General features: G+C 36.3%; 1 protein-coding gene across 4 annotated transcripts in view; it reads left to right on the top strand.

Moving 5' to 3' along the window:
- The first annotated feature begins 563 nt into the window (after nt 1-563).
- Nucleotides 564-26,792, top strand: part of CW7 — a 41,840-nt gene continuing 15,611 nt past the window's right edge. The window contains exons 1-8 of one of the 4 annotated variants that reach the window (XM_086440309.1): nt 564-825; nt 6,783-6,834; nt 6,946-7,020; nt 10,932-11,038; nt 12,049-12,109; nt 12,821-12,955; nt 13,327-13,386; nt 13,480-13,554. In XM_086440309.1, coding sequence (XP_086296435.1) covers nt 794-825; nt 6,783-6,834; nt 6,946-7,020; nt 10,932-11,038; nt 12,049-12,109; nt 12,821-12,955; nt 13,327-13,386; nt 13,480-13,554 — 597 coding nt within the window. In that variant the 5' untranslated portion in view covers nt 564-793. Of the gene's footprint in view, nt 826-6,644; nt 6,835-6,945; nt 7,021-10,931; nt 11,039-12,048; nt 12,110-12,820; nt 12,956-13,326; nt 13,387-13,479; nt 13,555-26,792 lie in introns of all 4 variants that reach the window. The other 3 variants (XR_015177737.1, XM_086440307.1, XM_086440308.1) reach the window with 3 other exon arrangements.

The following is a 26,792-nucleotide window of genomic DNA, read 5'->3' as shown; positions in this document are numbered from 1 at the left end:
TCTGTAATGAATAAATTTCTGATGGATGTGACTTTTCAGGCTTTAGACTTCAGCTTCTTCTAAAAACTAGTTTTTGGAGCTAAAGTTGACTTTTGTAAAGAATAGACCCGTAAAGTCCCTTGACCAACTTGGGTCTAGATCCAATCTGGATCCATTCGGAGTGGAATATATATTACTTTAAAGAATATACTTCTAAGTTTTTCAAAATATTCTTTTTCACTATCTTTTTAAAACACGAATTCTTAAAAAATGAAAGAGCATAATGAATTAATGATAAAATCGAATAGTACTATAAGTTAAAAATAAAAAATAAAATATAGATAAAAAAGGTCAAAACGTTTGAAAATTATCCAACCAATCAAGTTGGATCCTGACACGGTATTAGTTATTAGAATCCAAATCGATATCAAGAAATCAGGATGTGAATATGATATACATAGATCCGACCCGACTCCAACCCATTTTAGGCCCTAGTCTATGGTTTTTGGATTACAACCGGACCGAATTAGTGCACGAGTCTACCACTGTCGGTGCACTCTAGTTTATCATTGTGGAGTACTCATGTCAGTTTCCGTGAAAAGGGAGTTAATAATAACTACTGCTTCCGTTGCTTCTGTTAAAAAACAAACACTTTGGCCAACTTGAAGGTCTGATACGTTTGTCTTCTTGACGATTCTACAACTAAATTCTAGGGTTCTCTGCTCTATTTCTTCTTATAAGATAAGCCCTAGAGGAAGATCTTTGAAAACCAGAGATTGATTTCGATCTCACAGATCAAAAACAGGAAAAAAAAATGCTTGGAGATGGAGGAGAAACCCCTTCCAGGTACATTAATCTTACTAATTTTTTTCCCCATTATTGGGTTTCTTTCTTCTACAAAATTAGGGTTTTTTGTTTTAATTGAAAAATGGGTGATCTTGTTTTTTAATTGATTGTGTTTGGTTTAATTTTGATCTGTTGTTTCACTTCTGTGTGCATGTACAAGATTGAATTGAATTCAGTGAATTTGATCCCTTTCCAATACTAAAAAAGAAGAAGTAATTAATCAGAGTTTCAATGTACGAAATGTTCATTAACAGTCACTTTGAATCAATTTAACTAATAAGGAAATATTCTGGAAGGAAAGGAATAGCAGAACTTTTGAAGTAAATGTGCAATCTCTCCAAGAAGTTAATAACATTTTAGTTTTCTTGTTCTTCTTGTGTAAGCTTTTTGAGGAGGCCAAAGGGGTATTTTTTTGAGAATTTTCTGTTTAAATGGCATCGTCTATGTTTGGACTCAGGACATGTAGTGCTTTTATCAGTTGTATCCGCGTTGGTTTTCTCGACTTATCAATAAAATTACAATTTACATAAAAAAAAAAAAAAAAAAACTAAAGAGATATGTTATGAATAGTCCCACATACTAAACAAAACACAACAGTCACTTTTGTTTCAAAGCCTATATGAGTATAATAGATGCTAGAAATATAGGGAAACTCTAGTGAGAGAGGTTATCACAAAGTCGCAATAAAAAGAGCTAGAAGGAAGCTTTTCACATTATATCATCCCATCTATGTACAAATTCATCAAACCAAGGCCCCTTAAATTTACTCTTGATATAGATCATTTGTAAAGAATGGCCTTTATCTTTGATTTCACATCCAAAAAACATTCATTATTTTTATGGAAAATAATTCTTCTCCCTCCAAATCAAAATAGATCAAGCAATGGTGAAAGGAGAAAAGTTTTTATAGGATGTTCCTTCAAGGAGAAAAGACGTTAGATTGCCAACCAAGGAATAATTTGTAATTTTTCTTGGGGAAGACCATACCTACAATTTACAAAACAACTTACATAAGATGATCCACAACCCAAGAGCAAAGTGGTTGTGAATGAAAAATGGTGAATTTATTGCTCCATAGCTTGGCACATCAAGCACACAATTGCAAGTTGGAATATGTGATCCAATATGAGTATTTTTTTCCATCATTGCAGTCCAAATGAAGGAAGATACTTTAGAAAGATGGTAAAACAGCCTCAGATTATTCCTGGAAAAGAAGGATCTTTGTTAATGTTTTTCTTATAAATACAATATTTTTCTTGATAAACTAAAGAAAATTTTATTTTGATATTCTCCTTGTCATCTAGACTTTGAAGGATTCTTTAAGTTTTCTTCCCTAGTCTAGCCTCTGATCAGTCATTTTGTCCCATTCCTTCCACTAGAAGAGTGTTAGTCACCAACTCATATCTATTGTCTCTGTTACAACACTCAAAAAGCATAGATGAAAAATTTGATCAAGGTTTAGGTTCCTTAATGCGCATGAGTTTGTTTTTCTGGTCCTTTGACAAAGGTGGAAGTTTAGAAAGATGACACTTGCATGAAAATTTGTATTCATTGTCATTCCAACAAAAAACGATTGAGTCTGACAAAGCTTGACATTCTTGGACTTATTCTAGGAAAATGATGCTGATAAATATTAACAAAAATATTTGATCCTAATAGTTTGCCAAATCTCATTGAAAACAAACCACAGTGCATCTGGAAGTAGATTCAAGTCAATGGAGACTATGCACGTAGGCTTTGTTTGGTTTGCAACCAAATAAAGAAAAAAACAAAAGGCTTCTCTAGAAAAGAGGCTTTTTTGGTGTTTGGGTCAATTAGAAAATAGATAAGGAAAATAAGTTTTCCCCTACTTTGGTCAAAAGAGAGGGACTTCCTATAATCTCCTAAAAAAAGGTCTAAGATGTTTTCCACTTTTCATTGTCTTTGAAAACTAATCCCCGCACACCTGACCTCCACACCCAAATTTATTTGTCCCCGCCCACATGCACGGTTCAATTTTGATGCCCCCATGGCACCAAAAGTTTGATGTTACACCTCATAAATTCCATGAAGACTTTTTGGGTCATTGACCTTATGAATGTTAGGCTCACTTTTGTTAGGTGTAGAAAATCAATTTATTTGATTGTGCACAAATAGTCCTAGAACAATGAAAATACTGAAGTCGAGAAATCTAGGAAATACACACACACACACACACACACATATATAGGGCCCCATTTGACAACCAAAATTGGGAGCCAAAAGTTGTCTTACGAATGGGCTGATTTTTTGTGAGGATGATCTCTATGGTCAGCCCATTCCGAAACTTGTAACTCACATATACAAATTTTGGTTCCCTAATTTTGATCGTCGAAACGAATCCATATATATATATATATATATATAAGAGAATGCTAACGTCCAAGACCTCATGGGGACATTAACATTCTCCACCGCATTTACTTTTCAATAATACTCTTGTCCATTTTGTTTTTTAGTTATATATAATAAATGCTTGTTCGCATTGATTGCCAAAACATTTACTGCCAAAAATGTTTTTAAATCGGTAGAAACCCATGGGCCTAACTCATCATCAAAAAACCTGCTTGAAAGGTGAGGGTTCTCCCAGGTTTATATATAGCCCAAGGTCATGATACCCAGGTGATGTAGGACTATCACTCACACTCCTCCTCACGTCTAACGTGTCTCTTACATCCCTATGGTTACTCGCTCTGATGCTATGTAGAAGCCCATGGGCCTAACTCATTCTCACAAAACCGGCTTGTAAGGTGAGGATTGCCCCAGGTTTATATATAGCCCAAGATCATGATAACCAGGCGATGTGACACTATTGCTTACAAAATCTAAAGACTAAAATACCCTAAACATTTATTATGTAAAAGATCAGCATACCATTGTCTTTTTCACTAAAAGATAAACTGGGTAAGGGTATTATTGGAAAGTGAATGTGGTGGAGAATGCTAATGTCCCCATGAGGTCTTGGACATTAACATTCCCCATCTAACCCCATCAAAAGTGATTAGATTGTGGACAGTCAATTTTTTACCGATAATTTGTAATTAGAAGTTTCAGATTGGGCTGATTTTTTGTGAGGAGAGGAGATCATCCTCACAAAAAATCAGCTCAATCCAAATCTTTTAAGCCATATAAGACAAGATTGGCTCCCTAACGTTGGCCGTTGAACACCACCCATATATATACGGGATGGTTCAAGGGACAATACGTATGACAACAGTTTGTTTCCTATATGGGTTAGAAGTTTTGGAATGGGCTGATTTTTTGTAAGTATGATCTCTATAGTGAGGAGATCATCCTCACCAACAATCAGCCCATTTGGAAACTTCTAACGCCAAATTACAAGTTGAAGAATAGAGGATTGTCAATTTTTTTGGAAACCACTTTTGATGGGGTTAGAAATTTTGGCATGGGCTGATTTTTGGTGAGGATGATCTCCCATATATTGAAAAATGTTTGGCACAATGTTTGGTTTTGGATATGGCCCTTGAACACCTTCCCATATATTGCAATGCACAAATATACTTAGATGTGTTTTATATTATTATTATTTTTTATTGATAGATGTGGTTGTTATGAATTGATACAAAATTTCAATGACCTGGAGCACTGCATCAATTTGCAATAGTGAGAACACACCAAAATTTCTGCTATTGTCATACAAAAATCAGTATGGGACAAAGAATAGACTTGGATGTAATAGGCCTTCTAGACTCAGTGTCTTGTTCTCTTTAGCTCTTCAAGAAGCGTAAGCCCTGTTCGTTTGAGTTTCAGGAGCCTGTTTTTTTTGCTTTTAAACCAAAAAAGCCAGATAAATGATGTTCGTTTAGGCTTTTTTGGCTCCCGCGGATTTTAATTGAAGTCCAAAAGTAGCTTGTAAAAGAAGTCGTCCAAGAGGGGCTTCTTCAAATGACTTTTGCGGGAAGCTAAAAAAAGTAAAACGGCTTAAGTGTAGTTACCAAAATACCCTTCATCTTTAATCAAATTTCCAACCAAACTTCACCTTAAAAAATGAAATGAGATTACTAAAATGCTCTTCATCTTTAATCAAATTTTCAAACAAACTTAACTTTAAAAAACAAAAGGAGGTTACCAAAATATTCTTCATCTTCCAAAATACCCTTCATCTTTAATCAAATTTTCAATCAAACTTAACCTTAAAAAACAGAAGGGAATTATCAAAATACCCTTTATCTTTACCAAAATACCCATCATCTTCCAAAATACCCTTTATCTTTAATCAAATTTCCAACTCAACTTAACCTTAAAAAAAAAAAAAGGAAATTACCAAATACCCTTCATCTTTACCAAAATACCTTTTATCTTCCAAAATACCTTTCATCTTCCAAAATACCCTTCATCTTTAATCAAATTTTCAATCAAACCTAACCTTAAAAAACAAAATGATACCCTTCATCTTTACTAGCAAGACCAAAAGCAATTCGTCATCACAACTTTATTACCAAAACACCCTATATCTTTATGTGGATGTTGGATTGTGTATTATGCAGGTATTTTATTTATCAGGAAAATTTCATATGTTCATTTTTAAGAGATGCTGTCGAAATTTTGATAGAATTATAAAATTTATAAATTTATTTAAATTTTTTTAATATATATATATGTATATATTTATTAAGGTATTCTGCTCATGTTTGGTGCATTTTGGGTGTCTTATCAACATTAAGGGTATTCTAATCATTTTACCAGAATCCAGTAATAAAAAGCTGTCAAACGAACATCGATTTCTGACTTATGTGCTTTTAGAACTTAAGCTGGCTTCTGTAAAGAACATTATATTTTCTGCAGTAAAGATTGGTTCTTGATGACCCAGACTCTATCCCTTCCATCTCTACTTACAGAGGTCGTGGGACAGATTTAATTTGGTTTAGTGTGTAAAACGCCCCACCTTTCTAAAGTTCAATTAGAGGGGTCTCGATCCCCAATTGCCACCATTTCATATGTCCATCAAGTCCTAATGTGGTCAAGGATGTTTGGAAAATAGTCAAGCCTGAGGGTTGAGCTTTGGCTCATTGCAAGGCCTTCATCTATGGGTGTCAATTAGACAGATCTGATCCCAACATGAGGTTCCACGTCTTTTGGTCAAAAAATTTCAATCGACCTTTGATTCGGACTCTACAATGATGCATGCATGCAAAATGCCCATGCCTATTGGTTTGTGCTCACTCTCAAGGTTTACAATCTCATCTTGAGGCAATTTTTCGGTCAGGAGAAAAATCTGGGTTGTTTTGCGCTGAAATATTCCAAAACATTACAAAAAATTCCGTGGCAATTCAAAGCGTTTCACAAACATTCAATGTTTTGATCCAGACTTAGAGGTAGTGGATTTGTTATGTTGAAACATTCCAAAATGGAATGAAACTTTGAGCCATGCTCTCACTTGCAAATGTAGGTGTGCGCTTGGTGCCTCACTATGCCATATTAATTGTGTGTAGCTTAATGATTTGCAACTCTAGGGGTGATGTTGACTTACATGCACCTTTCCAGCTCTCTTCCTGGGCAAAAAATCATTGTTGTTAATTTGCCTTAAACCTATATGAAAATAATGTCTATATACAGTTAAGTGGTTTGGGTTTCAACACCACTCAACCTCACCCTTTGATACTAAATTATTATATATGTATAAGGAAATCAATTTAGAAATATTTGTCATTAAAATAGATGGTCAATTTGTAATTTTTTGGGTAATTTTGTTATTGACAACTTTTCATGAGTCTTTATTCAATGAAAGATCTGCATGCAAGTAAATATAAGGTTCCATTTTAAAAATGTTTGTTGTGCAGGTATGAATTGTTGAGTATGGTGAGGAAGCACTCAAATTTGTTAGGCAAAACAATAGTTGATGATGAAGATGCATCAGATGTGGAATTGGATTCACATTTTTGGCATGATGTTTTGGATCTGTATTTTATTTCTGGTAGAGAATCAAGAGGACGCCCGGATGATGATCTCATGTTTTTCGTGAGAAAATTGGTCTGTCTTTTTATATATATATATAATTTCATAATTACTATTCTCATGTTGTTCTGCTTAACAATTTCGGGAACCAGTTTATCGTGAAAAAGTGTTTTGTTTTTTCTGCAGAGCTTGCATGGATATGGTTTTAATGATGATATGGAAGGAACCCTTCCATATTTTGTACGCAGGTGGGCACCTAAGGTAAATGTGACATGAAATTAATTTCAAGCTACACATATTTGCTATGGTTGATTATGACACATCGTCAAGATTTGTTGACTCACGCTAGTGTTTTTTATTTGCTGATATTTTGGACCACAACAATGAGATCACCGATTTATCGTAACTTACTAGAAAATACCTGTTTTCGCTAGGGCTTATCTGTGTTACATTAATATAATATTCTTCATGATTGTCTTGTAAGTGTTAAGGTGTTGGAATGCTCCCAAGGTTGTAAACTTGTAATTAATTGAAAGTTCATTGCTAGTGTTGTGCTTGTAAGTTGTAACCACTAAATCACAATTTCCACTTATGGTTTTATGCATTTTCTTCAATTATATTGCATTTGTTGATTGCTTGGGTCCATATGGTTGACTTTTTAAGTTGGAAATGCATTATGATGTTTGTGGTTGGCATACCAAAAGGTTTTCTTTGTTTAATTGAATATAATGTGATCCAATGGTGTATCTACTTCAAGCAATATGTTTACCTAGTGAACTAGTGATAACAAATATTTTATTGGTTAAACTTTTTGAGTGTTGTGTTATCCGGCTCCGCTCTCGGGTGTCATGGGCTCACGTATTGTGCCCCAGTTCGACCCGTGACCCTCTTATATTCATAGTTGCGCCTTCCCCATTAGGTCGGTCTTTTGGGGTAAATGGTTGTCAACATGGTATCAAAGCACTAGGTTCGTATAGGTCATGAGTTTGAGTCTCCTCGAAGGAATTTTCCACCCTTATGGGTGAGGGGGAGTGTTGTGTTAGTTGCTTCTTCTCCCAAGTGACGTGCTCACGTATGGTGCCCCAATTCGACCCATGACCCTCTTATATTCATAGTTGCGCCTTCCCCATCAGATCAGTCTTTTGGGGTAAATGGTTGTCAACAAAACCAACAACCGCTAGAGTACATAAATTAATTGAATGCAAACCAATAGAAGCACAATTTTTTTTGAATTAATACCAAAACAGTTTTGATACAGATTCAATTATTGTAGCTGTATAGACAATCTTAAATGATGGTATAGAGAAATTCAAATTGTATCTTGATACAATTGTAGGTAGGTACACTACGGATGTTCTCCTCTTACATCTACAACTGGATGAACATACAAAATACTTATGTGTTTCACCACCCACAAAACTAAACAGTTTGCAAATGGATCATAAGAAGCAAAAGAGTGTTGACTGAACCACTACCTATAACGGGGAGAATTGTTGGTATGTGCAATTGTGAATAGTAACCCTGCTATATATTAAGTATGTATATAGTAATTGTGGTTACAACTTACATATGATATATCCTTTTATATAATAATAAAGGAAAATGCTGAAGTAACATTGAAATTGACATCGTGGGGGACATTGGTGTGCACAAAACCATAGATGCTTCTCCCTTGTATCGAAGATGCTTCTCACTCATATCTCAATGACAAGCATTTATGGTTTTGACACGCATCCACGTCAACAATGTCCCCCGCAATGTTACTCTAGCACGACTCAATGATAAAATAGGATGATTGTCCCCTCCCTTTGTCTCAATCTTTATCCCCTCATAAAGAATATATCTTGAGGACAACTTTTTATTATCTTTTCTCTTCTCCCCTTTCCTAGAATACCCTTTCCAACTTTATTGTCTTACCTCTTTTACCCCTTAACCCCAAAAAGGATGTCTGTGCCATTGGCATGGGCAAACTCTAGTGTGTGTATCCCAAAATTCAATTTGGTATTAATGTGTTGGCTCTAGGGTTCCTTTTCTATTGATATCATCATCAACTAACTCCAAATCTTGTTCGAAGAGAAAGATTGTTCTTGTGGGTCTTTTGGGCGTATTTTTCTTCTTTTTTAATATGTAGGGATGCTAGAAACAATGCTCTTAATTAGAGTCAATGTACCCCCTTTTAAAAGATACTTTGCTTTTCAAGAAACCAAAATTTCCTAGTCCTTTCAATCAAAGGCTCCCATTACGTGATTGATCTATACCCCACTCCCAAAGGGAGACCCAAATAAGAACTAGGTGAATAACTAACTTGACACCCCAAAACTCAACCCAAGCTTCAATGTCTGGGACCTCTCCTATAGCATAAATCTTACTATTCCTCAAATTAATGGGAAGGCCAGACACAACCTCAAACCAACACAAAAATTCCTTTAGGAAACACACCTGACTCGTTTCCGCCTCCAAGAAAACTAGAGTATCATCTGCAAACCGGAGGTAAGTCACTTTTGGCTCCTCCTCAGAGACACAAAAGCTAGACAAGGCCCCCAAGGAAGTGGTTCTCAAGAACATCCTGCCCAAAGCTTCCACCACAATGTTGAATAGAAGCGAGGAAAGTGAATCACCTTGTCTGAAACCTCTTGTGCTGTTAAAGAAACCAGTTGGGCTCAAGCCTCTAAACCTAATTGCAACACCCTATTGCATTTTTTTTTTTGCAATTAGAAAAAGTACCTCTAAACCTAATATCAACGCCCTATTGCAAAAATTTGTAATTACCCTTTAAAATATCGCCAATTGGCCTTGTGAAACTTTTCACAATTGCAAAGTTTTAATCTTGTTTCAATACTTCTATGATATGCGAGCTTATGCTATAGGGGAGAAATTGAAAGTGAGTTGTATTTGGGAGTCCACAATGCCTCCTGGAATGTAAGGTTTTGTTTGGACGGTAGTGACGGACATTATTTGATGGTTGATCACGTAAATCATTATTGAGTGACGATCCCTAATTGATGCATTATATGCAAGGAGTGTTAGGTGAATGTGAACCATCAATTTATTCATTGCAACATTGTTCACGTGGTTTGAGTTTCTTCCCAAGGATGTGGTGGATCTATTTGCTTATTGGTCAGTTGTTTTTTGGGTAATAAGGGGGAACTACTGTGGAGGATGCTGCTGTTTGCTGTTTGTTAGTGTCTTTGAAAAGAGCACAATAACTACATATTAGAAGATCAGAGTAGTGGGCGATCCAAAATCTACAAATTAATTGGGAATCTTCTGGAGGACTGGGCTGTTATCATTATTCAAAATCTCGTTTCATTTCAATGTTTTGGTTTTTTTTTTGAAAACCAAAATGATACTGAAACATTTCTGAGACATCACCGAAACCTTACGAGACATTTGATACATTAAAAAGTGAGGCTTTCAGAGGAGACTCAGGTCAGGGCAGGTCATTAGGTTGAAAATACAAGGGTTTTCTCAAATATTTATTGATTCATGTAGGGGGTACCCTACATCACTCAGGTCAAGGGCATGTCATCAGTTTAAAAAAGCAGGTATCTCTTTTCTCTGAATAAAAAACAGAGAAGATAGTGAAGAAGATATGAAGAAGGGGAAGAAAGGGAGGAGAGGATAAGAGAAGAAGAGGAAGAGTGAAGAGGAACTAAACTTGATGGCTCGAAACCTCGAATGCTCATACACACTCAGTTACTGGCGAAATTGGAAATTCATAACCGAAACAATCAATGTTTCAATTCTATTATTTTATTGTCTCGGAATTCTGTGGTTGTATGGTCTTAGAATGTTGAAAAAACGAGACGTCTCAGTCGATGCATTCTAAAAGGAAATGGGAATTTAAACCATGGCTGTTATAAGAAGGAATTTCGGGGGTATCAGGGTGGACGGTTTCATTATTTTTGGGAGAGTTTTATTTATGATTAATTATATGTCATTTTCAGGTGATTATTATATTTTGTTTGTGATGATGTGCTTTGAAAGGGAAATTGTTTCCCTCTTTATTTAGTTTAATAAATTTTGGTTATTTGTAAGAAAGAAGTGCTTATGCTTGTTCGTTTTTAGTGCTTAATGTACTCTAGGATAGAAGAATGTTCAAAAAATAGTTCCCAAATCATTTGTGATGAAAAATAAACAAATCCAATTAGTTTGCTTTTAACGTTATCCAGTTGGAAGAAGTTGTTGGTGAAAATTATGCCGATGTGGATTGGAGGCGCTCCTTTTACTTGAACTTAATAGCTCACACTACATTCACGGTAACTGTTGCTATTTGCAGGTATAGTTTTCTTTTTCATTTTATTGATGCAAACGTTCTTTATCTTGTATGAGTGATGTTTTTTGGTGCATGCATGGACACACACACACACATAGATGTTTTTTTGTTTTGTTTTTTGTTTTAAGTGTTGGTCCAAACCTCATCACTGCACAAATGAGTTACTTTTTGATTTTTGGCATGTGGAGGGTCGATGGGACCAACTAGATCATCCATCTAATAGACAATGCTGAACTGACCATGTTAATAGTGCCCTTGACCATGTCACACTTACATGATCTACTGGGCTCAACTTCTCACAGGAGGAAAGTGTGAGGTGGCACTTCAGTAAGACATTATCCAGGTTGGGATATTGTGACACTAAAATGACATATGCTCATTCTGAAGCTTATCAAAACACGACTACAAATTACATTGAGTCCTAGATTTTCTGTAGTTAGAAGGCTCAGAAAGGGCCGTTTTTTGTGAGGATGATCTACATGGTGGGATGATCATCTTCACAAAATATTAGCCCTTTGCTCATCTCCATGTGGTTCTCTTGCACGCAAGTAATTTTAGTGTTTCGAATTCTGTGCCTTATCCTATGTATTATAAGAATGATTCTATTGCAAAGATAGTTGAATCATTCACTGCAGTGGTTGGAGAAGGGTAGAATGTGAAAATCTCAGGCAACTCTTTCCCAATATTTGCATACTCATCTTCTTCATTTTTTTTTCCAAAAATAACAAAACTACCCATCTTTTGCTGTTCTATTTAGAAGGCCAAGTGAGATTGTGAGGCCATATCTCCTCTGTAAACCTTTGGCATGTATCCTACAATTCAAAAGAGAAGATGTTTTTATGAACTCTGGTATTATGTTCTCTACACCATGCAGAATTATCTGATTGTTTTTCTTGTCCCTGTTCTGTTTTGGAATAATTGGAATCTTCTTCTCAACCACTGATGTAGACATCTTCTTACTGTTTTCCTAGCATCATTCTTCTCTAATGAGTATATATTTTACTGTGTTTCAGTATTCAGGATCTTCGGAATCATCAAAATGGAGCAGACACACCATTATCTCCTATATATAAGGTATTTCTGCTGCATAACTTTTCTAGGAACTAATATCTAGTACGCAAGCATTGATTTTTTGTTTAGTGAGTCTCCCTCTCCAAGGTTCTTTTTGACTATATTTGAAAAAGCTCCTTCCGTCCCTTAAAATCTTCTTGAAAGTAACAAAATAATATTTATAGAACAAAAGAAGCAACAATGCTGTTATAAAGAGAAATAGAGGCCAGCTGTTAGTAGGATATAACATGTCATTGTTTTCTTTTTAGTGGATGCATCTCAGTCATACTGATATATTCTGTGATTATGTCCATCTTTTTTCTAATCGTTAATCATCATTAAGCCTTGAGGGATGGTGGCCACGCCTCGCTTGAGGCATAAGCCTCATGCCTCAAGGCTTATGCCTTTTAATACATTGATATCGGGTTTGCTGAATCCAATAAAAAAATTCTGTGAACCACAACGATTGTGTTCGCAGATCTTTTGGTACATGGTTTGTGTATTCCACGAACCCAAAACGAATTCTACCGCAAATTTGCTTTGTATGAGTGAATCTGGTAAGCTGCATTTAGATGGGTTTTATAGGGTCTTGTGGTACAAATTTCCCAAAATTCAATTTTTTTTTTATATAATTTCGAGGAAATATTGCAATTTATATATTTCATTTTCAAGTTGCTGGTGGAAGGGCATTGTTCAATCTTGTGAAATGAAGTGCTCTTAACTGAAATTTTGCAGAAAAGAAAATCAAGTGTCTTCCGAGGTTGGTATTTGGGGAAAGAGAAATATCTTGCTAAACTTCCCCGAAAATATGGAATTCTAGTACCTTGCGTACTCCCATTGCAATGGTTTCAACTTTCAAGCAAGCCAACAGTGTATTGTTTATTAATGTTTTTTTTTTTTTTTCTTGGATAATTCTAGATGTGTTGCTACTGGCATTTCTAGTAGCAATCCCTTCACACAATTCTACAAAAAATTCTGCAGTAATGGTCGAGTTTTGATATCTAAACTCTAGTTTGAAGTTTCAACATCTTTCCTGCTCTTCACACAGTAGCTCTGATATCACCGGAACATTGAGGGCCTGTGACTTTCTGTTATAGAAAAAGCTAAACTGATTGGAAAAGTTTTCTTAAATAAATAATACTATGAGTTCATTCTATCTATTAAGATGATTTGGCAATTAAGTTTTCTAAATGTGCATATCTTGCAGTTATGCCATACTTCAATATTTAATGTTTCTGCAGGTTGTAAAGACTGTCTATGCATCTCCCAGTCGTGTCAATTTTCATTTGGACTCAAAAAAGGTCTGTGCTTCTAACATCAATCAGATCTGATTTCCTCATCTGATTTTTTTAATTTCTTAAGTTTCTTTCTAACACTTACAGACATGTTACCAGGAAGTAGAAACAGTTCCTGCCTATCCGGATATTTGTTTTTCTGTTGATGACTTCGATTCCACTTTTGATGCAGTGGTAAGATATGTATTTTATGCAATGTAATGGACTAATTCTTGAGATGACATGGTTGAATTTGGTGTGTTCTCATGACTTGTTTATGTGAATTTCATTTCTTAATCTTCTTCCTTATTGATGGTTTACTGGGTTTAATGGTTAGAGATATTGAATTATTAATTTTCAAGAATCTTTGTTTTTCCTCAACTATAAGCAATTGTTGTCCAATTGGGTATATGAAGCTTGATAAAAGGTTAGAATCAAGGTATTAAGTTTTTGCTTATAGAAATATTCTGATCAATGTGGAAATTAATACAATATTGATGGAAATGTTGATTAAAGTACATCAAAATAAGATTATATATATATATACAGCTAGACAGATAGGTAGATACAGGCTAACAGGGTTGGAATATATCAAATTAAGGTGATATATATATTACCAATCATAGTTCATTTCTAAAGATGAATGAATGTATATATGTATTTATAATTTACAAGTCCTTTCTGCAAGTGATTAAAATTTTCTGTTTCTGTTTTATTTTTTATTTTTTATTTATATAATAAAATATTATTAATATTTTTTGAATTTTTTTTTTTTGAATATACATTTCAATCTAAATTTACTATTGATCAAAATATTTTGCCTAAATCTTGCATTTTACAATTGAAATTGGGTTATTCCTATCGAAATTTCCTGTTCACCGAAGTCTTTTATGAAATGAACAGTGATTTCCACCAAAATATATACGAAAAATGCCAGTTGATTGTCCCGTCAAGCCATTGGAAATGGAAATATTTTGATGTATTTCTTAGAAATATGTTGGAAGTTAATACTTCGGTGCGGTGGATGGTATGGAATAAAACAACCATCTGTCATGATCACTATGTTAATTGTAACTTAAGCCACCTGCTCAGTTGTCAGCGTCAAAAAGAGGTTGCCTGATCTGATAATGCTGGCAAACTGTGGCTTTTGTTAGGAGCATACGTGTTCCCTACATGATTGGGCATTTCCTTGGAAATGATGGGATCGGTTTTCCCAATTATTGGAAACTAGTGGGATGGTATAGGAAACATTTAGGAAATGTCATGGGAAACATATAAAAAAATGTGTTACAAAAGCAGCATTGGCCCGGCAATTGGACACGGTTAATCTGGGTTTATAAAAAATGTCGGTCTACTTCATTTTGAACTATTATTTATTGAAATTGAAGAATTGAAAATTTTGCTAGAAAGGGTGGTTCGACTATTAAAATGATTGCACAAATGTTCTTTATTCATTCAAACTCAGAAGTATCTAAAACCTCATTTTCTTCCCTTCCAAGGACTCCAACTCTCGTTCTAATGACAAATATAATTATTTTTTCAAAATAAAAAGTGGTTTCCAAAAGAAAGAAGCCACATATATTGATAATTCTTCATTTTCATGTTTACTTTTCCTTCATGGTTTCTAATGTTTATCTTAATCAAAATATACTCATGATTTAATTTTTTGAAACACATTCCATTATCTTCTCTCTTTCACTTAGTCGTTGTCTTCTTGATGTATTAACCAGGGTCCAATTCGAACAGCTAGATTGGTTGGATTACTTGATTTCACTACATATCGTATGGATGGATATATTCGTTGAGTGTATGTTTTCCTCCACTCTTGAGTGAGTCATGACCCAGTTAAGCCCCGTGATGCTCTTATATTCATAGTTCTCCCCTTCTCCAAAAGATTGGCCTTTTGGAGTAGTTGGTTGGTTAACATGGTATCAAAGCGCTAGGTTCGTATAGGTCACGGATCCTCGAAGGAATTTTCCACCCTTATGAGTGAGGGGAAGTGTTGAGTGTTGTGTTATCTGCCTCCATTCCCGGGTGTTATGTATCGTGCCCCAGCTCAACCTGTGACCCTCTTATATGCATAGTTGCGCCTTCCTCATCAATTCAGTCTTTTGGGGTAAATGGTTTTGTCAACATGGTATCAAAGCGTTAGGTTTGTATAGGTCACGGGTTCGTGTCTCCTCGAAGGAAATTTCCACCCTTATGGGTGAGGGGGGAGTGTTGACTTATGTTATCCGCCTCCATTTCCAGGTGTGAAATGCTCACGTATTGTGCCCCAATTCGACTCGTTACCCTCTTATATTCATAGTTGCGCCTTCCCCATAAGATTGTTCTTTTGGGCTAAATGGTTTGTTAACATGGTATCAGAGTGCTAGGTTTGTATAGGCCACGGGTTCGAGTCTCCTCAAAGGAATTTTCCACCCTTATGAGTGAGGGGGAGTGTTGAGTGTTGTGTTATCCACCTCCGCTCCCTGGTGTCACATGCTCACGTATCGTCACCCAACTCGGCTCATGACCCTCTTATATTCATAGTTGCACCTTCCCCATCAGATTGGTCTTTTGGGGTAAGTGATTTGTCAACATATATTAGGGTTAACGATAAAAAAAAAAAAAAAAACATATATTAGGGTTATTTTGATTTCCCTTCCACAAGAATTTTGCAGTTCATTATACCTATCAAGATATATTGTTTGTAGTGTTAAAAAGAAATAAGATTTTTATTTATATTTTTATTTTTTAAGTTTTCTTCAATTTTTTGTACCGTATTTCTTTTTAATTTGTCATTTTTTTCTTTAAGACTATTAATGCACGATGATCTTACTTCAGTTCAATTATCGATCCAACTTTGAAATCATTGCTGAAAATGCAATAGAAACACATGGATTTATTTTGGATTCTATTCACCTTGAGTTGATTTTTTTATTTCTTTTGATTGACTTCTTTTCCTTCTATGACTCCGGTAGAAAACCAATTACCTAGAGCATGTAGAGGAGGAGAAAGAGAGGAGAAGAAGAATATTAGAGAGAGAGCCGAACTCACTTAAAACAGTAGGGTACGGGCTCACCTCTTAAAGTCTACTAATAAAAATGTTTGTGGGGCCCACATACATAAAATAAGGTGGGCCCCATTACATAATAACTTCACCATGAAACAGTAAAAACCTTAGGGGTCGTCGCACAAACAAAATAGCCCTAGGACTGTTGCACAAACAAAATTTTAGCACTCCCCCTCAAGCTGGAGCATACATATCAAAGATGCTCAGCTTGGTACATGAAGAAAAAAAATGTACATGAGATGAGGGCTTAGTGAGAAAATCAGCCAACTGATGACTTGACTTCATATAGGGTGTGACAATCTATTTGCTCATGTGTAAATCCTGAGCAAAGTGATAACCAACTTTGATATGCTTGGTGCGCTCATGAAAGACAAGGTTGCTAGCAATAAAAATGTCCGCTTAGTTGTCACAATACATCTGCATAGGTAATGGAGAATTAACTCCCATGTCGCAAAGAAGGAAATGAATCCACAACATCTCAGAAGTAGTGTTTGCAGGAGTGCCTCCTATTGTCTGCGATAAGCTTCTTGGGGGCTGAGTATACCTGCAACAACTACATAACTGCTGTTGAGGGTGCGACAGTAGTTTCTGGACTGTTTTGAGGGGTGTGACAACAGTAGGTCTGCTAGTATAGGTTGTTTTTGAGGATCTGCAACAGCAAAGCTGCTGTTTGGGGTCTGCGATACAGTTTCTGGGCTGTTTTTGAGCATGCGACAACAGTTCTGGTCTGTTTTGAGGGTCAACAGTAGTAGGTTTGCTGGTACAGGTTGTTTTTGAAGATCTGCAATAGCATAACTGCTGTTTGGGGCCTGCGATACAGTTTCTGGACTGTTTGAGGTTGCGACAACAGTAAGGCAACTTGTACAGCAGTTTCTGGACTGTTATATGGGTGCAACAACAGTAGGTCTGCTAGTACAGGTTGTTTTTGAGGATCTGCAACAACATAACTGCTGTTTGGGGCTTGTCGTACAGTTTCTAGACTACTTGTTGCGCTGCTACCCTCCTTCTACCTGCGATTTTTTTTACACACTGATCTCCCTTCAAACCAAAGTCACAAGTAATGGCGACGAATCTAGAGTCTAAAGGATTCTAATACAACTCTTGGGGCAAATTTCTCAGCCTAGCGTATCATTACTTCTCTATTAGATGGTCAGAATTTTCAATCCTGGTCTCGGTCTTTGCGTCTTTATTTGGGTAGAAGAGGGAAAATTGGATGGCTTTTGGGTACTATTACTAAACCACCCCTCACTAATCCCAAATTTAAACAATAGGAAATCGACAACCACACTATTCTTGGGTGGTTATTTAATTCCAAGAAGCAGCGCATCTATACCATGTTTATGTATCATGAGTCTGTCTCAATCTTGTGGTCAACTCTCATTCAAACATATGCGCATGCCGAGAATGACTCAAGGATTTATGAGCTTTATAGAGACATATCACAGGCTACCCAAGGGAGTAGCTGATTACTTTGGTTTTCTTCAGTTTCGATAGGAGGAGCTCTCCCATTAAGAGCCTACGATTGAGTTGTCTGCATAGGCAGCTGGGTATGTGGTTAAGAGGATTTCTCGACATCAGATATATCAATTTCTTATGGGTTTACATCCTGAGTTTGAGACACTTTAGACCTAGATTTTTAATATCAGCCCTTTGCCCTCTCTATTAGAGACATTTGCGACCATTGACAGTGATGAGCGTCATGGTCGTATTGTTCTCTCTTAGGCACTTGGTATTTTTTCTGCTCTGGCTATAGATAAGATGATTTTAACAGCCAACTTGAGTTTCTTTGATTCTTGAATCTCGGGATTTGGGAGTTGTGGCAGCCGTGGTTGTGGTAAAGGGAATGACCTCATTTGTAGTCATTGTGGAAAGACTGGTCATGAGAAGGCGCGCTGCTTTCAGCTTTATCCTCATCTGATACCACGATCTTCTTCCACTATGTTTTTGGGATAATCTTCTCCTTGTGCTGCTGCAGTGGAGTTATCATCCATTCCTCTCATTAATTTTCCTTCTTCACTTATTACAATTGATTTGCAACAATTACAGACTTAGATTGTCACTATTGTTCGAGATTAGATTCATGTTCACACTCACCCCTTTTCGACAGTGGCCTCAGTTACAACGGGTTTGTTCTTTACAAAAGCCAGCTCCAGTTCCAGAAGTTGGCTTCTGGAAGAAGCAGAAGCTTAGAACCTGAAAAGTCACATTCAACAGAAGCTTGTTCGTTACTGAAAGCACATAGGCCAAAAATTGATGTTCGTTTGACAGTTTTTTATTGCTAGATTCTGGTAAAATGACCAGAATACCTTAATAAATATATAATTACACTAAATATATATTTAAATATAAGAAAATTTTATTAAAAAATTATAAAAATAAATATTTTCAATTTAAATAAATTTATAAATTTTATAATTCTAACGAATTTTCGTCAACACGTCCTCTTACAAATGAACATGAAATTTTCCTAATAAAAAAATACTTGCATAATACAAAATCTAACATCCACGCAACATCCCATACACATTAACATACAATAAAGTACCGAATCTTTTTTCCTTAACCAATTCCACGCAGATATCAACCCAAATCTTATGAAGATAGGGTGTCCATCTTGCGAAATCAATTTTTGACTCTGTTTCTTTTGGTTCTGTTACTTTTTGTCTCAGCATCTTGCAACTTAAATATTCATTTAAAAAAAAAATAATAGATAAGGAATAATCAATAAATCGTAGCAGGTTAAAAAATTTGTTAGAACAAATTATCTACAAAAATGTCAATAAATCTAGTCCCTAAATTCATAAAGCAAATAGCGATATAAATTTGCATTTATCTATATAAATTCCGCATGTGAGGTGAGTTTAAATAAATAAAACGAAAAAACAAAAATAAAAAAAGAGAGAAACAGACCAGCAATAGATTGATACGCTACTCGACTGCAAGAACTACACCCACTTTAAACCTAATTACAGTTGAACCCAACTTAAAAAAAAAAAAAAAAACTAGCAATAGTGAGTTTATACCCAATTAAATATCGAACCCAACTTCAAAAAATAAATTAGCAATGATGAGTTTAAACCCAATTGCAGGCGAACCCAACTTCAAAAAATATAATAAAATTTGTAAGAAGGGTCGAGACCTAGAAAGTTCAAAATCCCATTATCTATTAACAGATAAATCAAACAAATCAACAAAACCCATCACCCAAAAAGTTCAAAATCCTCAAATAATTGATCTTTCTGAAAATCCCATTTTCCTCAGACCTGCTTTTGATGTCATAGACCTTGTCTGTAACTCAAATTCATTTGAAAGATTAAAAAAACTAGAATTAAAAAGTAGTTAGAGAATCGAAAATAAGAGAATCGAATGCTAATTGAGGCAAAACTCTGTTAGAACTTAGAATAGAAGTAGAGGCCATTAAAATTCAAAAGTTCCTAAAAGAAATTAAAAGGCTTTTACCTTATAAAGAACTCGACCAATAACATAGATGAGTAGAAATTCAAGAATCGATTCTCGATTTTTTCGAACCATTCTCGATTGTCTCTTGCAACCGAGTCTTCGGTCGAAGTAGAGGAAGAAGAGTTGACAATGATTCTAGCTTCCCTTCAAGAAAAGCAAAAACAGTTGTACTTTATTTCAAGAAGAAAAAAACAAAATCAAAATCAAAACACAGGAAGGAGCGAGAGAGAGAGATTGAAATGTCGAGCTGTGAGTGTGGCATACTTATAATTTTGGCGAAAATCCCGTCAAGAAGAGTTAGAAGAAGTTCTAGGGAGCTGCAACGAGATAGGAGCGTCTGTGCTGAAAATCAATAAAACGATGGCTTTGCGCAAGGAGAGAGGAGTATTTGTGCTGAAAAACGATGGCTTTGGGGAAGAAAAAGAGATTACAGAGAGGAGTTGGCTAAGGCTGGGAGCTTCAATGAGAGAAAGGAGCGTCTGTGCTAAAAATCGATAAATTGATGGCTTTGCGCAAGGAGAGAGGAGCGTCTGTGCTGAAAAACGATGGCTTTGGGAAAGAAGAAGAAATTACAGAGAGGAGTTGGCTGAGGTTGGGAGCTGTAATGAGATAGAGAGAAGAGCGTTTGTGCTGAAAATCGATAAAATGAAAGAAAGTATAGGTTTACATTTTTGTTGGAAATTCAAATAAAGAAGAAGGGTATTTTGGTCATTATACCTAAGCCGTTTTTGGTAATTGGCTTTGCGCAAAAGCTAAATAGAGAAGCCCCCTTTATACGACTTTAATAAAGAGTTGCTTTTGGGCTTTTGTTGAACTTCGTGGGAGTCAAAAAACCCCAAACGAACATTGTTCGTCTGGTTTTTTTGGCTTAAAAGCTGAAAAAGCGAAAAGAGCTGCCTTCTGAAGCTCAAATGAATAGGCCCTGTGTCTCCAGGTACATCCTCTGCCTTCCATGTCACTCAGTCTGGCTCTGCTCCTTTGACATGGTTTATTGATTCTGGTGCCTCTGATTACATGATTGGTGAGTCTAGTCATTTTACTTCATCTACTTTTCCTATCACTTATAAGGAGGTTCGCCTTGCTGATGGATTTCTTACACCCATCCACAGCATGGGTACCATCTCCATATCCTGTAAGATTTCACTAGACTCTGTGCTTCATGTCCTTCATCTATTTCTTGATCTTATGTCTGTGAGTAGTATTATTAGATCTTTAAATTGTTCAATTACCCTTTTTCTTACTCATTGCATTTTTCAAAACCTAACTTTGAGCAAGATTTTTGGTAAGGGTATGAGAGGGATGGGTTGTATTTGTTTGGATCTCTGCCTACTGCTATTTCGATTGCTTTTTCTGGGAGTCACACGTTTTCTTCTCTGACCCTAGATTTATGGCATGCTCGTTTAGTACATGTCAATTTTTAGTACTTACATTATTTCTTTCTTACTTTAAAAATTGCTTGTAATGGACACAAATTTCAGTGCTCTGTATGTGAACTTTCTAAGCACACACGTATTTCTTATATTCCTCGTATGCATTGATTTAATGCAATATTTGATTTAGTTCATTCGGATGTGAGGGGGTCTTCCCTTATTACTGCTTTTAATGGTCATAGTATTATGTTACCTTTATTGATGATTATTCTCGTTGTACTTGGGTTTATTTGATGCGTTTTCGTTCTGAGGTGCGTCTTATTTTTGTCAATTTTCTTAAAATGATTCAAACTCACTACAATATTACTGTTAAATCTTTTCAATCTGATAATGGGGGGGGGGATATATCTGATGGAATTCGTTCCCATCTTCATGAGTATGGTATGTTTCACCAACTGACTTGTCCTTATACTCCTGGGCAAAACGGGTGGCGAGAACGTAAGAACCGCCACCTCATGATCATTGTTTGATGTCTTCTTCGAGGAATGCATGTTCCTAAGGCATATTAGAATATGACAGTCCTCACTGCGGCTTTCCTTATTAATTGCGTCCCTAGTTTCACCTTAGAGGGACAAGTGCTTCTTCATGTCTTTTAACCTGTAAATATACTTTTTCCCATTACACCTCGAGTTTTTGAGTGCACGTGCTTTATTCAGGACAAAACTCCTAATCGTACCAAATTGGATGATAACTATTCGGTGTGTTTTCTTAGGTTACTCTTCTATGTCAAAAGGGTATAGGTGTCATGATCCAATTTCTCATTGGATCATGCACTCTCTTGATGTTACTTTCTTTGAAAATGTCTCCATACTTTCATGCCACATCTACTTTGCAGGACTCTTATACCTTACAGTACCCTTCTACTTTGCAGGACCCATCTCGTATAATGTTTCCTTCTCCAGTTTTTTTTCTATCTTCGCCGATGCTTAAGGTCTACACTCGTCGCCCTCATCCTCCTCCACTTGTGCCAACCTCCTCCTTGGACTCAAGTATATTCTTTCCTATCTCTATATATATACTTGTTCTTACCCTTTCGATTTCTGACTCTCACTTGCCTATTGTTATTCACAAAGGTAAGCGGGGGTGTGTGACTGATCATCCTATTGACCAGTTAGTTTCCTATCAGGATCTTTCTTTCTCTTATCAAGCTTACGTCGCAGTCACTAATTTTATTCAAATTCCTCGGTCTGTATTAGAGGCTTTATGAGACCCTTAGTGGATTAGAGCTATGACTACTGAGATGGATGCTTTGTAGAAAAATAACACTTGGGAACTTGTTACCCTTCCATCTGGGGAGTGTACTATTGGGTGTAAGTGGGTCTTCACTGCGAAATATCTCGCCAATGGGATTGTTGATCGGTACAAGGCACGCCTCGTTACTAAACACAGACTCTTGGAAAAGATTTTGGTCCCACATTTGCTCCGGTTGTCAAATTTTCCATTGTTTGCTTTCTTTAGCAACATGTAACTCCTGGCTACTACACCAACTTGATGTGAATGATGCTTTTCTGAATGGTGATTTGATTGAGGTTATTTATATGGACCCCCCTCGTAAGTTTCATATTTAAGGGGAGTATTCTGGGAAGGTATGTCGTCTCCTTAAATCTCTGTATGGCCTGAAGCAGTCCCTGAAAACCTGGTTTTAGCGGTTTTTTGAGGTTATTTTTTCTATGGAGTTTTCTAGATGCCACTTATATCATATTTGTTTTATTCATCGAGGAGTGGATGGTCGTTGCACTATATCTTGATTTATGTGGATGATATTATTGTGACTGGAGATGATGCACAGTAGATTGACAGGGTTAAGCGCTATTGGATTGCACTTTTGAGGTTTTGGGTCCACTCAAGTACTTATTGGGGATAGAAGTAGTCCGTTCTCGTCGTGATATTTCGCTATCTCAGCGTAAATACATATTGGATCTTCTTTAGGACACGGGGATGCTTGGTTGTCGTCTTGCTTCCTCCCTTATAGATCAGAATCATCGTCTTCATGCTAACTCTAGTGATCTTTTATCGGATCCTTCTTCTTATTAGAGACTTGTAGGTCGTTTGATTTATCTGACTAACTCTAGACCGGACTTGTCCTTTGCGGTTAGTGTGGTCAACCAATTCATGCATCCTCCACGTATTTCTCACTTTGATGTTGTTTATCGTATTCTTCGCTACTTGAAATCACGTCCTAGTCTCAGGTTTTTCTACTCTTCTATTGCTCAGCCGCATTTGTCATGTTTTATAGATGCTGATTATGCTGGTTCTCTTACAGATAGGAGATCTACCTCTAGTTTCTATATATTTTATGGTGATAATCTTATCTCGTGGAAAAGTAAGAAACAAAATGTGGTTTCTCGTTCTTCTGCTGAAGCTGAATATCGTGCTATGGCCCTTGGCACATGTGGGCTAATTTGGCTTCGGTTTTTGTTGACAGAGTTGGATTTTTCTATTTTCAGTTCTTCTATTTTGTTCTGTGACAACAAGTCTGCTATCATGCTTGCTTCTGACTTAGTTCTTCACGAAAGAACTAAGCATATTGAGGTTGATGTTCACTTTCTTAGGGAGAATGTTCGATCTGGTGATCTTTAGATAGTCTTCGTACGATCTCCTGATCAGCTTGCCGACATGCTTACAAAATTTGTTGGTCCTATTATTAATTCTCACATTGTCAAGTTGGGTTTAGTTAATATATTTGCCCCAGCTTGAGAGGGAATATTGGAAATAATCTAGTGTTATTTTAGCGCTAGTTGTTCAATAATAGTTTTTATTCTTTTATTTCTTGTAAGGGCTTTTTTGTATTTTAACTATTTTATTATTATAAATTCTTGCCAAGGTCTTAGATTAGGGTTTGACAGAATTCTTCTATTTCCACCAACAAATGTGCAATACCTAGAGGTAGATTGACGATCAAAATGACTCCTAGCCTAGTCGGCATCCGAGTATCCAAAAATAGTCAAGGAAGATAAAGGACAATACAAAAGACCCTTTTCGGGAGCACCCTTCATATAGTGTCGAATACGACAGATAGCTTCCCAATGAGGTCAGCAAGGGGCATGCATAAACTAATTGACCACTCCCACAGCATAAACAATGTCAGGACGAGTAACTGTGAGATATATGAGCGTGCCAACCAACTGCCTGTACCTCCCAGTGTCCTCAGAAACTTCCCCCTGTTTAGCATCAAGTTTGACAGAAGGATCCATGAGAGTATAAATTGGATGACATCCTAGAGTACCTGTCTCAGATAATTAGTCCAACACCTACTTGCGTTGGCATAGAGTGAGTCCATCCTTGAAACGTGCAAAATCAATCACAAGGAAATAACGAGGAAGATCGAAGTCTTTTGTATGGAACTGAGTACCCAAATGAGTCTTCAACTGGGCAATACTAACAGAGTTACTATCAATGATAATAATGTCATCCACATACACAATAACGATAGTACCTGAGATAGAATGCCGAGTAAATATAGAATGATCAAAGGTAACCGAAACACCACAAAGCTAAATTTGTCAAACCAAGCACGTGAGTCTGTTTCAGTCCATACAACACCTTCTTCAACCTACACACAAGATGTTCTTTCCCTTCATCTACATAACCTAGGGGTTGATCGACATACACTTTCTCCTGTAAATCTCCATGAAGAAATGCATTTTTAATGTCTAGTTGGTAAAGTGATCAGTTAATTATTGCGACAGAGAATGAGCTGAGTGTGTAAGAGAGGCCCTTTGAAGGCGAGAATATGCGTGGGCTGCATTAGGAAGTTCACCAACTAGAATCTAATCCTTGAAAACATTATACTTTGAGTTAAGACTGGACAACAACTGAGCAACTTGGAACTCTTCCCGTTGGTGTCACTAAACTTCTAAATCAGTGCCCAGAGGTTGATAAAGTAGTAATTCTTCTCACATACTTTTCAGATTACTGTAATGTTCATTTAGGGGTTTATCACGCATTCAAAAAACTCAAACACCGTAGTCACATTACTCTCTTGAGAGTGCATCTCTGCAAGAGAGCTCCATATATTCTTTGCAGTATCAAGGAGTTGGACATTGGAAGCCACAGATGGTTCTATGCTTAACCAAAGCCAGGTCATAGCCAATGAATTTTCACTTCACCAATCTTCATAGTTCTTTGAATCCGTAAGTGGAGGATCTTTAATAAGGTATTTCACATTCTTCTTGGCTCGTGGGAACACCTTTATAGCATGGGACTAAGAATGGTAGTTATTTCCATTCAACCTTACCGAAGTAATTTGCTTGGCCGTATCAGCACTTGAATAGCTATGCTCATCCATTAGAATAACCACTAAAAGAAGCAAACACAGAACGAGGGAGGCAACAAGCAGTATAAGAGACACCTAAGAGAGGGGCTGGCAAGGGCAGGAGGCGCAAAAAGAAAAAAAAAAAAACTCCACCAACTTTAGGTAAATCAAAAATCCAATTTTGGCCAAAAAAGCTGACCTAGACACCACCCACCATGAATAAAACTTCTAAAATGTCCGAAAACAGCACCACGCAGCCCCAAATCGCAGTCACAACAAACCACAAGCATACAATGCCCTAGATACACATCTAGGGTTTATCTTGCAACACGACAATGAACCAAAGTTCTTTTCACCACAAAACTGCAGGAAAAAAGTTCAACTGCAGAAATAAGGGTTTAAACCCCAAAAAAATGGGAGAGAAAAAAAAAGGGCTTTGCTCTGATATCAAGTAAAAAACCAATAACCTAGAGCAAGTAGAGGAGGAGAAAGAGAGGAGAAGAAGAAGATTAGAGAGAGAGAGAGAGAGAGAGATGAACTCACTTAAAACAGTAGGGTACGATCTCTCACCTCTCTATATATTAAAGTCTACTAATAAAAAGATATGTGGGGCCCACATACATAACATAAGATGGGCCCCATTACATAATAAGCCCACTAAAAAACAGTAAAATCGCTAGGGGCTGTCGAACAAACAAAACAGAATAGAATTCTGTTGCACAAACAGAATTGTTAAACCTTCCAAGTACAGGCTAGGTGTATGTATATTTGCAATATTTGTGGTCTTTATTCTGGGATTGGACATGTTGGCTTTGTTTAATACATGTTCAAGAAAGGGTTGTTCACCTTCATTAAGTTTTTTGATGGTGTATAGTTTGATTTGATCAAAAATCAAAAGTTTAAGTAGTCTAATTTGAAACTATTCTCAAGTCCTTACAAAGGGGAATTTAGGACAAAACCATTCAAGTTGTTCAATCTTAAGTTAACATTTTCCTAGTTCGTTGTCTCTTTTTCCTCTGAACTATGTCAATTCGTTTTCCCTTCCCTATATTAGGTGTAATTTTTTAAAGACTGTTTCCCATTTTTCATTTTTCACACTGTTTCACACGCTCGTTTCATTTTGCTGACAACAATTCGTTTTCCCTTTCCTATATCAGTGTTTCAATGTGTGTGTGTGAGTGAGTGTGTGTGTGTGTGTGTATTATTAGAATCATGATTCAAAGTCTCATCTCAT

This window comes from Akebia trifoliata, chromosome 4, assembly GCF_017979445.1.
Source record: "Akebia trifoliata isolate Shusen 1 chromosome 4, ASM1797944v1, whole genome shotgun sequence".
Taxonomy (NCBI): Eukaryota; Viridiplantae; Streptophyta; class Magnoliopsida; order Ranunculales; family Lardizabalaceae; genus Akebia; species Akebia trifoliata.
Note: the sequence above shows the minus strand (reverse complement) of the source record. Positions and strands in the feature narration are given on the sequence as shown.